Below are 16465 nucleotides of genomic sequence, written 5' to 3' on the forward strand. Positions count from 1 at the left end.
GTAAATATTTTTCTTGAGTGCTTGAATTGCTTATCTATAACTAATTTATTTGTATTATCTATGGTGTGCTTCGGTAGAATCGAGGTGTCATCGCTCGAGTGGAATCGAAACAGTAAACACATTCGTTGCCTGATTTAGGAAGAGTGAAGACGTCTCGGAACTGTCATCGTATCGTTCTTGCCAATCTCTTTACACGATTACCCACCATACGCCCACCATGTCAAGAAACAGTCAAGATATTGGCTTATTCTGCGTCAAGTAAATGTTATTAGTATTGCGATGCAAGCCTGTTTTGCAAGGAATTCTCCCTTTCACTGCGACGTGGGATATGATGGATTATCTACCGCCGCGGTGTTCAAGGTTCAAATTTAAGTATCCTCTCCCGCCTTAATATTATAAATGTAGTATTATCAAAAAAATATTTGCACGTTTCTCACTAAATCGAGCATAAACCGTTAAATGAATTTGAATACGGTTTTATCTTGGGGAAGTTACTGCTTACGCGGACTAAAAGCTAAAAAATAGTTACTTTATAACAAAATAATAGCGCTTTTAACAGTCTTTATACATATAACGGGCATATCTCTCTCTTCGATCGGTTCCTCACTGCTGAGGATCGTGACTCCGTCCGATTTCGTCATATAAAAATAACGGGCATATAAAGATCCAATAACTCGAGAATAAGACCGTAATCTATTTTTAACAAAGGGCTTGAGATATCTTTCACGTTTTACATTTACCTTACTGGTGGTAGGACCTCTTGTCAGTCCGCGCGGGTAGGTACCACCACCCTGCCTATTTCTGCCGTGAAGCAGTAATGCGTTTCGGTTTGAAGGGTGGGGTAGCCGTTGTAACTATACTTGAGACCTTAGATCGTATATCTCAAGGTGAGTGGCGCATTTACGTTGTAGATGTCTATGGGCTCCAGTAACCACTTAACACCAGGTGAGCTGTGAGGTCGTCCACTCATCTAAGCAATAGAAAAAAAAACGTTCCATCAGAGCGAATTTATCAACATTCAAATTATTGTCTCTTCTTAATTTGATTAGTTTGTACTCCTAATTATTGTTAACTCAATTTATGTTTTCCTATTATTATCGTTGTCATTGGGACTTATGATCTGGAATGTAAGTGCTCACGAATTGTTACCAAGTAATTTGTCGGATTAAACTAGTAATCATTATATAAAAAGTACTAGCGACCCGCCCTCGCTTCGCTTCGGAAACTGTAATTTATTATTCATTTCTCCACTATTTATAATGGATGTTATTATACATATAAACCTTCCTCTTCAATCACTCTATCTATTAAAAAAAACGCATCAAAATCCGTTGCGTAATTTTAAAGATTTTGTTTTTATTATTATTATTCTTGTTTTTGTTGTAGTCCGAGATTTGTTATTATTTTTATTTAATTTTAGTATAAATGAAATGTTAATGCAATGTAATGAAGACGTGTAATATGGATGTAAAATCTGAAGTAAATTAAATAAATAAATAAATAAGCATACATAAGGATATAGGGACAGAGGAAGCGACTTTTTTTTTTATTGCTTAGATGGCTGGACGAGCTCACAGCCCACCTGGTGTTAAGTGGTTACTGGAGCCCATAGACATCCACAACGTAAATGCGCCACCCACCTTGAGATACAAGTTCTAAGGTCTCATGTATAGTTACAACGCCTGCCCCACCCTTCAAACCGAAACGCATTACTGCTTCACGGCAGAAATAGGCAGGGTGGTGGTACCCACCCGCGCGGACTCACAAGAGGTCCTATGTAGTGATACGAAACAAATTAATGTTTTCACCAATATATACTACATATAGCTTTCACAAATGTATAATATAGCAAATTGAACCTTGGAAACGTATTTTAATACCATTACCGGGATATTTTTGTGTGCTATTCACACATTCGTTTATAAGCGTTCCTGTTTTCGTTTATTTTCGAGAAAACAAAAAGGATCGCGAGCATCATCAAAGCGAACACTATCAGGACAAGCATAATGTGAATGAATTCGGTGTTGTTGCACGGCTTGTAGTAATCGTTGCCCCGGAAGCACCACTGCGCGTCATTCGAGATCCGCTCCAGCTCCGAATTAAGATGCGTCTCAAATACGATAGCACCGCGTTTCTCGATTAAAACTTTTCCAACGGTTTTGGGGTATCTGTCGCCAAGCATCTCTGTTATGTAAACATCGATGTTACCATTTCGTATTGACGTTTTTAGTTCAGCCGTAATTTTCCTGAAAAAAATTGAGGAATGGTTAGAGGCTATTGTCATGTTTTTCAACGCTTTATGTTAAAATATGACGCTTGTATTTAGCATTCATATTGTACTAGCTATAGCTTGCTGTTTTAGTTGGACCTGTATGGCACTTATGACCTATTTCTCTTGACAATTTAGCAATATTTTTTTTAGAAATCTGCCGGAAAATATTTACTTGCTTGATGTAAAAAATCGAAAAAGGGATTTTTCCTACTTATGCTGATAGCCTTGAGAGGTAATGTTTTTTTTTCATGCTTAAATGGTTGGACGAGCTCACAGCCCACCTGGTGTTAAGTGGTTACTGGAGCCCATATACATCTACAACGTTAATGCGCCACCCACCTTGAGATATAAGTTCTAAAGTCTCAGTATAGTTACAACGGCTGCCCCACCCTTCAAACCGAAACGTATTTCTGCTTCACGGCAGAAATAGGCAGGGCGGAGGTACCTACCCGCGCGGACTTACAATAGTTCCTACCACCAGTAATTACGCAAATTATAATTTTGCGGGTTTCATTTTTATTACACGATGTTATTCCTTCACCGTGGAAGTCAATCGTGAACATTTGTTGAGTACGTATTTCATTAGAAAAATTGGTACCCGCCCGAGATTCGAACACCGGTGCATCGCTTAACACGAATGCACCGGACGTCTTATTTTTTAAGCCACGACGACTTCGACGACGACGACTGCTCTGGCCAGTTTTAGAAGCACCTTCGGTTTGATCTCCGAGAGCTCACCTACATGCTGTAACGCTGATATAGCATCTCAAGGCTATCAGCATATGTATGAAAAACAAAAACTAATATGCAAATTTGGGTTTCTGTAGCCAGCATCTAAGGTGTTCATTTAAGATATTCAGTTTTTGATTTTTATTAGTTACTAGCTGACCCGGCAGACTTCGTAGTGCCTCAATCGATAAATAAAAGACCTAAGCTTTTGTATAAAATAAACTTAAAACAAACAAAGGAATCCGTCCGACGGGGGATACATCATAGGAAAAACAAAATTGTTATTACTATTGAAATCCGAGCCTTTTCCTATTTATATACATTTTAAACCTTCTCTGGACTTTCAAAAATAATTTAAGACCAGAATTAGCCAAATCGGTCCAGCCGTTCTCGAGTTTCAGCGAGACTAACGAACAGCAATTCATTTATATATACCTAGTCAGGTCATAAATTCTGTCACATGTTTAATGTAAAATAATTGAAACAAGTTTATTAATTATGTAACCATTCATATACCAAAATGAACTTAACAAAACATAGATTCTTATGACACTAAAGTTTATTCATAACGATCTTCATGATTTTGAATACAGGCCTTCAATCTGCGCGGCCAGTCGTCTATCGCAGCACGAACGAGGTCCATGTCAATATCGGCGGCTGCCTTAATCAAGGATGTCTTGAGTGACTCCAAATTGGGATGAGGCTTTGAGCACGCCTTTTCCTCCAAGTGTTGCCATATCTTGTAATCTAACGGATTCAAATCTGGACTGGAGGAGGGCCAGTCTTCGTGCCGGATGAAGTCGATTTCACGCGCCGCCAGCCAGTCTTGTGTGCTCTTCGCTCTATGAGCTGGCGCCGAATCTTGTTGCAATACCCAGTGCCTGTTATTGAACATGGTATGAGAAACAGGTTCCACAAGGTTCGTCAGGACTGTATTTTGATACACAACTGCATTCGTTTTTACACCTTTCTCACAAAAATGTACCTCTGTTAAGCCCCAGTAAGAAACTCCCAACCATACCATGAGCGAGGATGGAAAATGACCTCGTTGGACACGCGGAATACGGTTGCTCGCTTCTTCACTACTGTGTGCGTACACCTTATCATTTTGTTTGTTGTAGCTCTCTTCTACGGTAAAAATTTTTTCATCCAAAAAAAGAATTTCCCGATATTTTTTTCCCGCGTACCGCTTCAACAAAGCGCGGCATCTCTTCAGTCTCAGGTCCATTAGACGAGCATTCAAACGATGTCCTGTTTTTCTTCGATATGTCCGAAGCCCTAAGTCTTCATTTAACACCCTTTTCACCGTGGTTCTGCTTAACCCCATCTGAAGGGCCAACAGTTTCTGCTTACGTTTGGGATTTCTTTGAATTCGCTCCTTCACAGCTTTTATCACTGCTGGAGTCCTAACAGACCGAGGGCGACCACTTCTTGATCTGTCATCTACACTAGAGTCTTCATTGTATAGTTTGATGGTACGATAAACGAATCTTTTGGTTATATTCAAATTTTTCAGTATGTTAAAATTTGAATTGGCGCGTAACCGCAACGATGCAACGCAATAACTGCAACACGGTCTTCTTTAAGCGTCCACTCCATATTTAAAAATGAGTAAAATTCTAAAAGTATACATTTTGATTTACATGAACAATTCGAAATTCGAATTCAATAAACTTTTTTGTGGCCAGCATTCTAAAAGAAAAGTTTTTACTGTGTGACAATACTTATGACCTGACTAGTTATATAGATAGGTATACTATCAAAATGAGCAGTTACCTATAAAAATCTTTTTTCATGATACTATTGGGGACGTGTGCAGTATTTTTGTAAGCTCTCGCTATTAAATTCACCAATGTAAATATCCTTTTGGTGTGTATTCCGTCGATATTATCTTGAAGTTTATAAACGTTTGCCGGTGTTAGTGATAACGAAATAACCGAACCCATACTCTGAAATCAAACGGTAAATAATAATAAACTAGTGGTCCCGCGGTAGTCGAAATTCGACTATAATTAATTGGAATTGTAAGTGTGTACACTATTATGATTGTATTTTATACTTCTATAATCACGAATTTCGCCAAGACTACACTATAAAAAATATGAACAAAGACAAACAATATTTAATCTCAATTTGACAACAGACGTCAAGAACAAAAGTTTAACAATAAATAGTATGCATGCGTGTGTGCGTCAAATACATGGTATGTAGTGTGTATAATGTTTTCTTTATTGATGTAATGTATCTTTTATGCATTATTTAAAAAAAATATTAGCATTGTGCACTTCTTCTCTATATTCTCTATAAGTGTAAAAAATTTCATACTCCTCCGTCCGCGCAATTTTCGTAAAAAGGGATACAAAGTTTTTGCTTCTGCTAAAAGTATCGGGAATGGAATATTTCCACTGTTCCTGTCATATTAAAATCTTTTTAATTGAAAACTCTTTGGTTTTAAAAATCGAATACCATTTATTTATTTAAAAAAAGATTCTCGGTCTTGTCACGAGGTTTTGTCAAACTTGTTTAGTCGTTGAGAAAATGGAATTGACTCGAGAAAATTCAAGAGCGATGATTTATTATGACTTTCGAAGTGGTTTAACACAAAAACAGTGTGTTGACCGGATGATTTCTGCATTTGGTGATGAAGCCCCATCCAAAACCACAATTTATCGCTGGTTTGCTGAGTTTCAACGTGGACGTGTCAAGCTCAGTGATGATCCCCGTCAAGGTCGTCCAAAAACTGCAGTCACCCAAGAAAACGTTGATGCTGTGCGTAAGCTGATTGAGGAAGATCGACATGTGACATACCGCGAAATTCAGGCAACTTTAGACATTGGCATGAGTCAAATACAAATAATCTTGCATGAACAATTAGGTGTAAAAAAGTTGTTTTCCCGATGGATACCGCATTCGCTCTGTGAAGAGCAAAAAGCGGCTCGCGTTACTTGGTGCGTCAGAACTCTCGAAAGATTCCACGCAGGATCCTCAAATGCTGTATACAACATTGTATCAGGTAACGAATCCTGGATATACGCGTACGAACCCGAAACAAAAAACCAGTCACGAGTTTGGGTGTTCGAAAATGAGTTAAAGCCAACAAAAATTGTTCGTTCACGGAGTGTTGCAAAAAAAATGGTGGCCACGTTTGTCTCCAAAACCGGCCATGTTACGACTATTCCTCTTGAGGGACAAAGAACGGTTAATGCAGAATGGTATGCTAGCATTTGTTTGCCACAGGTCGTTTCTGAACTCCGTAAAGAGAACTGCAACCGCCGCATCATCTTCCATCACGACAATGCGAGTTCTCACACCGCGCACAGAACAAAAGAGTTTTTAGAGCAAGAAAACATAGAATTATTAGACCATCCGCCGTACAGCCCCGACCTAAGCCCTAATAATTTCTATACTTTCCCTAAAATAGAGAATAAATTGCGTGGACAGAGATTTTCATCACCTGAAGAAGCTGTGGACGCCTACAAAACGGCCATTTTGGAGACCCCAACTTCCGAATGGAATGGTTGCTTCAATGATTGGTTCCATCGTATGGAAAAATGTGTCAAATTTGGCGGAGAATACTTCGAAAAGCAATAAATACATTTTTAAATAGTAATGTTGTGTCACTTCGTTAATTCCCGAAATTTTCAGTGCCGCCTATGTATAATTTAAATTAATTATAGTCGAAATTCGACTACTGAGCGACCACTATTTTGTATAAATAAGCAGACGTAGCACGGTTACCTGATTCTTAAAGCATCACCATTTTTACTAGTAGTAGGACCTCTTGTGAGTCCGCACGGGTAGAGGTACCACCACCCTGCCTATTTCTGTCGTGAAGCAGTAATGCGTTTTGGCTTGAAGGGCGGGGCAGCCGTTGTAACTGTACTGAGACCTTAGAACTTATATTTCAAGGTGGGTGGCGCATTTACGTTGTAGATGTCTATGGGTTCCGGTCACCACTTAACACCGGATGGTCTGTGAGCTCGTCCACCCATCTAGACAATAAAAAAAATTACCTTGAGACAAGAGATTTAAATCCCAATCATTGTTACTTTCAGTTTTGCTGCCGAAATTATACAAAACTCTTACCGTGGAAACGTCTTCCTCGAAGGGCCAGTCCCTAGACACCCAAACGATACCATTCAGCTTCATCACTTGTTGAACTTGTTTGGCCAGTTGCATCCCATTTCGTTTGTCTATATTCACTATTACGATTCCGGCATCCGCCACTCTGAGTTTACGTAGTGCCTTTAAATAATATGCACACGTTTAGTTATTTAGTACCTGAACGCGGGTGTGGTGACAATTGTAACTGTCAACATAACAATACAATATTGAAAAAAAAAAAAATTCAATTAAAAAATAAAAAATTGTTTAAAGAAACTAACAAAATACGTTTTTATAGAAAATCCAACTAAAAAATAGAAAATAAATTTTAATAAATTTGTATTAAAAATAGTGTACAAAAAAAGGGTTTTATTGTAAAAAAGCGTGGGGTGCTTTTCAGGATATTATCAAAATAACCCTTCCACTCATTATCTGTTCATAAAATATTCATAACTACTGATACCATGCACTTCATGCTTTTTTTTTACAGTAAAATCATTTTTTCTTCATCAATTTCTTCAATTTTTTTTTTTTTTTTTAAGTATTTTATTGTCATCGGTCCTTAATAAGTTTATCGAATTTCGAGTTAATCCGATGTTTTGATGGGGGTCAAAATCATGTTCAAAGATTCCGTTACATACTAACATACATACGTCTGAAGCTAATAAAAGCGTATTAAAAAGAAAAATGTTTATGACGTTATCAACTTTGAGAGCCGGTGTTCCCTCGGGAGACCCAGATAAAGAAATTCCTTTCGAACAATAATGTAATCTTTAATTTTCGAGCGAAGTTCGAAGCTGATTTTCACAAAACAGCGATCATAATAATGAAACATCAGATTCGTGCCCTTTGCTTAAACAGAAAAACTCATTATAAGTTAGACAAATCGTAAGTGTTCATAAAAAGAACTCACTGGTTTGAAATCGATAATACCGTGAATATTCTCGAAACATTCAAGTGCTGTATGAAGTATTCCTTCTTTCTTGAACATGGTAGTAAGCATGTCCTGAAACATTAAGCTGTATGCCCATGTATCGGAAATCACTGCGACTCTATTCCAATAGGTTTCCTTTAAGAAACTTTTAAATCCTATTTCGAAGAACTCCATTGATTTTTTCACATTGACTAGATTGAAAACGTTGCTGCTATCATAATAATCCTGCTGAGAATTTTCATAGATAATTATCGGGCTTGCGAGATTTGATTCTATATGTTTCGGCGTTAATACGGCCAATATAGTTTCCTTGTGAATTTTGATATCTTCCTCGCATTTATCCGAGTAAATTAAATTCAAACCTATATCGTCACTGAAATGTAGCCCGTGTTTCACATAAACATTGAACTTATTCAAACATATCAGTACTTTGTTGGGTTTTTGTCAATGTCAATACTTAATTTTTTATTGGGGAATCCAAATATATATTGCTCCAATTCTTTCATTCTCGCTATGTTTGCTGTCATTAGCTTAGCGATCTTCCTGGCGGCTTGTGGTTCAGTTACGTAATTTGTATTCCTTATAACCCCGTTGTTTATCAGCAAAGTTGAGGTGTTGAGATCGATATCGCCGGCGTACAAGAGATTGTTTTTTAGAATTTCATCGTAATTCGTTTTATAGAAATCATCTACGTAGATATTGATCACTGTGCTGTTTCTGTAAATTTTTAAAAATAATCAAGAATTTTACAGACCCTTGAATGTTTAGTTTCTCTATCAAATTGGTTGTCATGTTTTGTTTTTAAATATGTTTAGATGTTAAGGATTAGTTCTTCTGTTTTGTTAATAAAAAATCTCTTTTATCACTAATAAAAGCAGTGATAATAGAAAGGCTCTATATCTAAATATGCAAAGACTATATTATTATTAGTCGGTATCATTTTTTTCTGTTTGTCTTAATACATAGAAAAACACATTCATAAATCTAGTTAAAACCTTTGAAAATATTCAGTTCGTTTTTTTTTGAAGATGATGAAGCAATTGTTTTTATCATTATCATCATCATCATCATCATCATCATCATCATAGCCGGTTACTCTTGGCAGAATAGTTGTGGTCATGTGGAATTCTTATTTCTTAAAGCCTATACAGCTGTTCCCCATAATTCACGAGCTGAGGCTTGGCGAACGCACTTGTTAAATGGGGTTCTGTGTGCTCAGTGCGAGTTTCTTAACGTTCTCGATAGCGTAAAAGTTAACGCAGATTTGTATGCAGTTGGAACAGCGCCCCTAGCGGCAAACGTACGCAAACGATCCCATTCCATACAAATATGAATTAACTTTTACGCTATCGAGAACGTTAAAAACGTAAAAAAAATGAAGTCGTCGTGGCCTAAAGGATAAGACGTCCAGTGCATTCGTATATAGCGATGCACCGGTGTTCGAATCCCGCAGGCGGGTATCAATTTATGTAATGAAATACGTACTTAACAATTGTTCACGATTGACTTCCACGGTGAAGGAATAACATCGTGTAATAAAAACCAAACCCGCAAAATTATAATTTGCGTAATTACTGGTGGTAGGACCTCTTGTGAGTCCGCACGGGTATGTACCACCGCCCCGCCTATTTCTTCCGTGAAGCAGTAATGCAGCAGTAATTGCGCTAAAACTATTTACATTAATTTTATTTATAACTATCATACCTAACTCACCTGTTCAGTTTAGTAATTTTTATTGTGGTTTCCACGTCTGCTCTAGATCGGTAGCAAATTTCAAATTTTATTTTGAATCGATTGAATACGTTATGCAGATTTTTATACATATACTGCGCATACGGAGGTGCATTTTTTGATTCTAATAATATAATTTTGTTTACCGGATTCTCTGAAATTAAAAATAAAGTTTGATATCTTCATCCGATGTCTAGTTAGTTGAATGCTGATTGTAAATTGGTTGTTGCTGAAAATTGTTGGACGCTTGAGGTCGAATCTTTAACAGTACTGTATTACGTGTGATTCATCCTTCAAAGCGCATATTCTATGTGTGGAGTACACTGTTCTGATAAGTGACAGAGAGTCAACTAAACAGCATTGATTATATTAGGCAAAGTGTAAAAACGAGTGTATTCAGAAAATATTCTGATTAAAGAACTAAACGGATGAAATATTTCGACTTTACTGGTGGTAGGACGTCTTGTGTAGTACCGAGTAGGTATCACCATCCTGCCTATTTCTACCGTGAAGCAGTAATGCGTTTCGTTTAGAAGGGTGGGGCAGCCGTTGTAACTATACTGTGAACTTGTGTGTGCTTGTTGTGTGTGCGGGCCGCGTGAGAGAACACCACACTCGCGTAAGGGTCAATTCCCACTGAAAGAGCAGCGGCGCGCAGCGGCCGTAAGAGCAAGTGACTGAGCGCGGCGCCGCAAGGGGCAGTGTGGCGCCGCGCGGGGCAGTGCGTCACCGCGAGAGGCAGCGCGGCATTCCGAGGCGCCGCAATGAGCCTCCGCGCTCTGGTAGCTTTGAAAACTAGTGTGCGATCTACTTCACTCAAGGAAAGTTGTGTGGCAATAAATATGGTGGATTTGGATTTATGTATCATAGCACTGGCTGTAGAAGAAGAACAAGATACCCTCTAATAAAATGACGCGAAATGCGCAAGCGGCAGGGCGGGCGGGAATGAAATGGTCGCTCGCGCGCAGCCGCGAGTCTGTCAGCTGCACCGCGGTCGGCCGCACGTCAGCTAGCTGCGCCGCGATCAGCCGCGCGGCGCCTCTTTTGACTAGTCGGTAGAAGGCTCGTGCAGCCTCGCGACGCCACGCTACCCCTCCTTTGCCTTCAAATGACTATGAATTTTTTAATCACGTAGATAAGATTCAAAATAGTTTGTAATATTTTGCTTCAAAAAGACGCTGCCGGCCGCTGCTCTTTCAGTGGGAATTGACCCTAAGTCATGACGGGCCTTATGCAAATTTTGTAAAGTGTCACCTTGTTCCGAGGGGACATATTTTTACTCCGCTTACATACCAAACATACATGCCAAATGAAGTGTGTACTAAATGCTGAATTAAACTGATAGAATTTATACCATAAGTAGTATTAAGTTTAAATTATTATCTAGCACTGCCAATTGTTGTGTTTTGCGATTTAGAACCGCTTGCTTCTCCGCCAGTGTAAGCGATTATAATCACTATTAGAACATCACAAAAGAGAATTTGACAAAGCGGAATTGCTTACTGCTTAAATTCAGCTCCTAATAACGTTAATGCCAAAGTAATTTAGGGACTTACCTTTAAAATTTTGCAGCTCCACGGAATGTACGAGAATAAATGCTAATATTATAATAACCTTTGAATAACAAGATGTTTGCATTTTTAAACGACAATATTGTTTTGATGCCAACCAAAGTCTGGGTTCGGAGTTACGGAACACAGAAGGAAAACGCAAAATTGTGATCGATGTTGTAAACATACAGGAAAATAATAAATTGAATTTGACATTATGTTGTTTTACGCTTCGATCAATAATAATACTACTAGATTCGCGATTAGCGCTTCAAAAACGGCCCGAAAAATAAGACCACAAATAAATTTGTGGTCTTATTTCAAATTAGTATGGTCCAATCATAGCCAACACTAAGACGTCAAAACGCTGCAATGCGCGTTCAAAAACTGAGTAAAAAACCACCGTAACACCAAGGTTTTGGAAGGAATATCTTTTTTTGGTAAATTTATATTATTAAGTGTTTTTCATAAAATAATAAACACAATTATATTGTAAATAAAACACAATTTACGAATATTGTAATTGTTTGGCCAATGTTTGCAACAAGACACCAACTATTGTAACAAACATCACCAATTCTTGAACAGGGAATGCATAGAGTAGTTTTGTTATTTTATAATGTTATTTTTGTTTGTAGATTTCCTAGTAGCCCCTTGTCGCTGTGCACAACGGATATATATTGTCGCGAAAGAAAGAAGGGAAGAAATATAGAACTCTTATAAAAATTCTAGAATTGTTCAATGGTGGTGGCAAATCAATGCAAAAAAGTATTAAAAAAACTTTATATGTATGTGTAAATATTTTAAGCGTATATGCTGAAAAGGATTTGTTTTCTGGGGGAAACGAACACAGCCATAAAATAAGCCTAAATTAAACTGATTATAGAAAAATTCATTGATATAAGATTACATTATATTTGTAAAAAAGAAACCGCTCATATAAAAATGACTTCTAAAAGACAGCTTTATAACAAACTGAATCTGTTTAAAGGTAATTAAACCTACATTATTGTTTTAATTACTTCTGTATAAAGAATACGTGGAAAACATGTTTCGTGTTTCCTTTCATATTTTTTTTACTTTATTCAATTTTATTTTTTATCACCTATTTGTTGTAATAGCGGCAATGTAAAATATTATCTACTACTTTTTTGAATCGGTCAAAAATAGTTGCGATCATACAAAACAAAACTAAAACAAATATGTATATTCTGCAACTCTATGTCTTTCAATACTTACTGTGTTCTGAGCATTGAAATGTAATACCAAGAACTACATCTAGTTCCACAATACAATAAGCACGAAATTTTAAATAAATATTTTTAACCTTATAAATTAGGCTTTAAGTACCATTTTAGAATAAATATTTTTGCACTGATGTCTTTTTATGTTCAAGTGACATTTTAAATTTATTCCATAATATTCTTTTTCTGACGAAATGACCTAAATACATATATTTTGCAATGGTAATAAACTTTATGTTTAAGTATTAAGGTTTATAATAAACTGAAGTCGTTAACATTATTAAACTTTTTTCTAAGAAATGAAGATGTTTTCGTGTCTGCAAACGTGGCCACTGGAGCGTCTTATTTTTTTTCCTGATCTTTAATCTAGTATAGTAATCGGCAAACTTCTTGAGCAAATGACCTTGACTGCGCAGAACCGAATTTTAGATCACTTTGGTGGTGAGGGTGAGGCGCAACGGCAGGGGAAATCGTATCGAGCGCGTTATTGGTAGATCAGTCGAGCCTTGCGTCCCGCACCGCGCCCTCATTCCGCTTGCTCCCAAAAGTACGCTTGCGTACAGTGGAAAGTCTATCGTTATTAATCGTTAAGTTATTTGTTATAATTGAGTCGACTATTATCAAAGCCGGCAATCTGACTTTTGGACAATGATTGGTAAATCAGAAAAACGAATTATTGACTTTATATTCCATTGGCAGTCACAAAACTCTTCGGAACGACATCTTAGATAAATAACAGGTTAACTATTAACCTTTATTTAATGCAGGTTTTGAACCGTATTCTTTGAAGGAGACGATTATATTCAAATAAATCTGTATTGACATATCAATAAAATTTTTTTGTCCAAATGCACAGATTGCCACCTTTGATAATAGACGACTCAATTGCTTGTGGACTTTGTTGCCATTGCTATTTGTTGAGTGTTTGTTGATTATAAAACATACACTATGCCGTGACAAACTGGTGTAGTACTTAAAAGAAAGGGTAGAAATTTTGTGTACGATGTATATTGCTTCATTATAAAACAGGGGAAGAATGATATGGAAAAATTAAAACAGACTTCGGAAGCAACAAAAACATCAGTGAGTACTGTTAGGTGCATTATTAACGAAGCTAAAGGCTCTGGCTGGCTCGCCGTGTTTCGGACTCCGGGTAAGAAAAGATCAGGGAAGAAGAAAGTTACCGGAATGGATAGTTTCGTTCAATCTGTAATAAAAAGATGTAATCATAATAACTACATAACAAGCAGCAAAACTCCGTACCGTAGAAAGGCTTCGAAAAATTTAAAGAAGATATAAATTTTAATGGCTCGGAATGAAGCTTACGACGAATTATGAAAGAGCTAGGCTTCAGATGGAAGAAAAGAACAGAAAATAATCGGAAGCTGGTAAATAAAAAAAGTAACATTCGATTACTACGAATCGAATATCTTCAAAAAATAATTAATTATAGACAAAAAAGAAGACCGAATCGACCGAGTTGTAAACTACGCCGATGAGCCCTATGTCGACTCATCACGATGATAGCGACTCGGGTGATGAAAACAGTGATGATGATGATGGTCAAGATAATGATAACGAAAAAAAAATTACAAATACCAGCTTCGCTTCAACTGAACCAAGACCTGGCAACAGCTCTAGTTTTGACTTAATAGAAGGAATATCTATTTTACCCCAAAATTAAATTATTACAATTATTAACCTATATGTTTTGTTGATGTTCTAATAAATATATAAATAAATACATATGTTCATTTTAATAATTTAATAGCATTATGACGCAGAGTAAGTAATGTTTTTGCACGTGAGTGTACCATGCGCAAACTTACCCCCACTACGTCAACAAATGCTCAAGAAGTTTGCCGGTTATTATACTATTATTGATCGAAGGTTTTACGTCAAAAGAGTTGTGAAACAATTCGATTGTTCATCAGTGGATTATAGCTAATATGCATCCTATGCTACTTCTGTTTTTTTTTACTTTTTATTGCGTAGATTTTTATTGTTGGTAGGACCTCTTGGGATCCGCACGGATAGGTACCACCACCCCGCTTATTTCCGCCGTGAAGCAGTAATGCGTTTCGGTTCGAAGGGTGGGGTAGCCGTTGTAACTATACTGAGACCTTAGAACTTATATCTCAAGGTGGGTGTCGCATTTACGTTGTGGATGTCTATGGGTTTCAGTGACCACTTAACATCAGGTGGGCTGTGAGCTCGTCCATCCATCTAAGCAATAAAAAAAAGACAGGTGAACGAGCTGGCGGCCCACTTGTTGTTAAGTGGTCACCGGAGCTTGATGACAACGTGAATGCCGCTACCCGCTGAGATGCACGTTTAATTTTAATTACACGATGTTATTCTCCGTGGAAGTCATTCCTCAACATGTGCTATGTAAGTATTTATTTCATTAGAAAAATTGTTCCTTATCTGCCGGATTTGAACACCGGCGATGTGACTTTGCAACGTTCGATACGAGTATAATGGGAGTCGTATGCTTTAGGCGGTGAGGACTGTATTTCCTTAACTCATTTGTAACATTAGTACCTTGTTTTCAATCATTTTCTCCTTCCCAATTTTCTTCCTAACACTACGCCCTTAATGTCCCGTTAATATTAACGCAAGATTGGCATTAGGATTTGTGATAAGATAAAACTAATAGTCGTTTATAACAGGTAGACTGTGTAGCTGGATTTGGTAATTTAATGCAAAAAAAATTTAAAATATGTTAACTCGATCAAATGTCAACTCTTTCAAAGTAATTTTGATGCGTGAATTTCCTTGTAATAACAATGTAAAAATAATTAAATGTGTTCACTAGGTGAATTTTTATGTACTTTTGCTTTTTTTTTGGTAGTTAAAATTGGGCAAGCGGTCGGCAGCGGCTTGGCTTTGTTCCTGGCGTTTCTGACGTCCATGAGCGACGGTAACAACTTACCATCAGGTGAGCCGTATGCACGTCTGCCTGCTTGGGCAATAAAAAATATATTTTTTTGGTAGGTAGTAAGAATTGCTGGTGGTTCGGAGGCTCTACCAGTTTGACCAGGTCAGTTGGGCGAGCACAGGCTCTGACAGGAGGGGTGGCATTTGCTAACAGCTGTCCGACTTGACATCTGGAGAGCTGCCTCGCGTAAGCGTCCGCTACCGGATTGCAATCACGACCAGGTATGAAGATCCGGCGAGAAACTTACCGTGTTGGTGTATGGGTTAGATTACCAGAGTCCCTATACCTGATTGCTAGTGCTGCGTCCTATAGTAGATAGTTGATCATATTGATCCGTAAGGACGTGTCTAAGACGTCGACTGTGACTGGCTTCTGCGTGAGTTGGGTATTATTTTTCCTTTATCTCTTTATCGTTTATTTTAATATTATAAATGACGAAGTTTTATGTTTGGATGTTTGTTGATAGATCAACAATCAAAAGAGGCTGATCTTTAAATCTTTTTTATAGCTTAGATGGGTGGACTAGCTTACGGCTCACTTGATGATAAGTAGTTACCGGAGCCCACAGACATCGATAACGTAAATGCCGTCACCTATCGTGAGACATGAGTTCTAAGGTCTCAGTTTTAATAGTACAACGGCTGCCCCGCACTTCAAACCTAACCGCGTTACTGCTTCACGGCAGAAATAGGCGGGGCGGTGGTAATTTTGCGGGTTTGATTTTTGTTACACAATGTTATTCCTTCACCGTCGAAGTCAATCGTGAACATTTGTCAAGTACGTATTTCATTGAAAAAATTGGTACCGTGAATATTTCAGCCGTGAAGCAGTAATGCGTTTCGGTTCAAAGGATGGGGCAGCCGTTGTAACTATACTGAGACCTTAGAACTCATATCTCAAGGTGGGTGGCGCATTTACGTTGTAGATGTCCATGGGCTCCGGTAACCACTTAACACCAGG

The 16465-nt window shown here is 37.7% G+C and overlaps 1 protein-coding gene across 1 annotated transcript; it reads right to left on the minus strand.

Annotated features, from left to right (window-relative positions):
* Positions 1–1809: 1809 nt before the first annotated feature.
* Positions 1810–14750, minus strand: LOC114242760 (uncharacterized). The gene is made up of 6 exons (XM_089739333.1): positions 11327–14750; positions 9753–9924; positions 8019–8756; positions 7088–7246; positions 4778–4950; positions 1810–2246 (listed from the first exon to the last, which is right to left on the minus strand). Exons 3-6 carry the CDS (start codon positions 8211–8213, stop codon positions 1904–1906), a joined length of 870 nt encoding a protein of 289 aa, XP_089595459.1. The 5' UTR covers positions 8214–8756; positions 9753–9924; positions 11327–14750; the 3' UTR covers positions 1810–1903.
* Positions 14751–16465: the final 1715 nt, after the last annotated feature.

The sequence above is a fragment of the Bombyx mandarina genome, chromosome A1, assembly GCF_030267445.1.
Source record: "Bombyx mandarina strain Sakado chromosome A1, ASM3026744v2".
Lineage (NCBI taxonomy): Eukaryota > Metazoa > Arthropoda > Insecta > Lepidoptera > Bombycidae > Bombyx > Bombyx mandarina.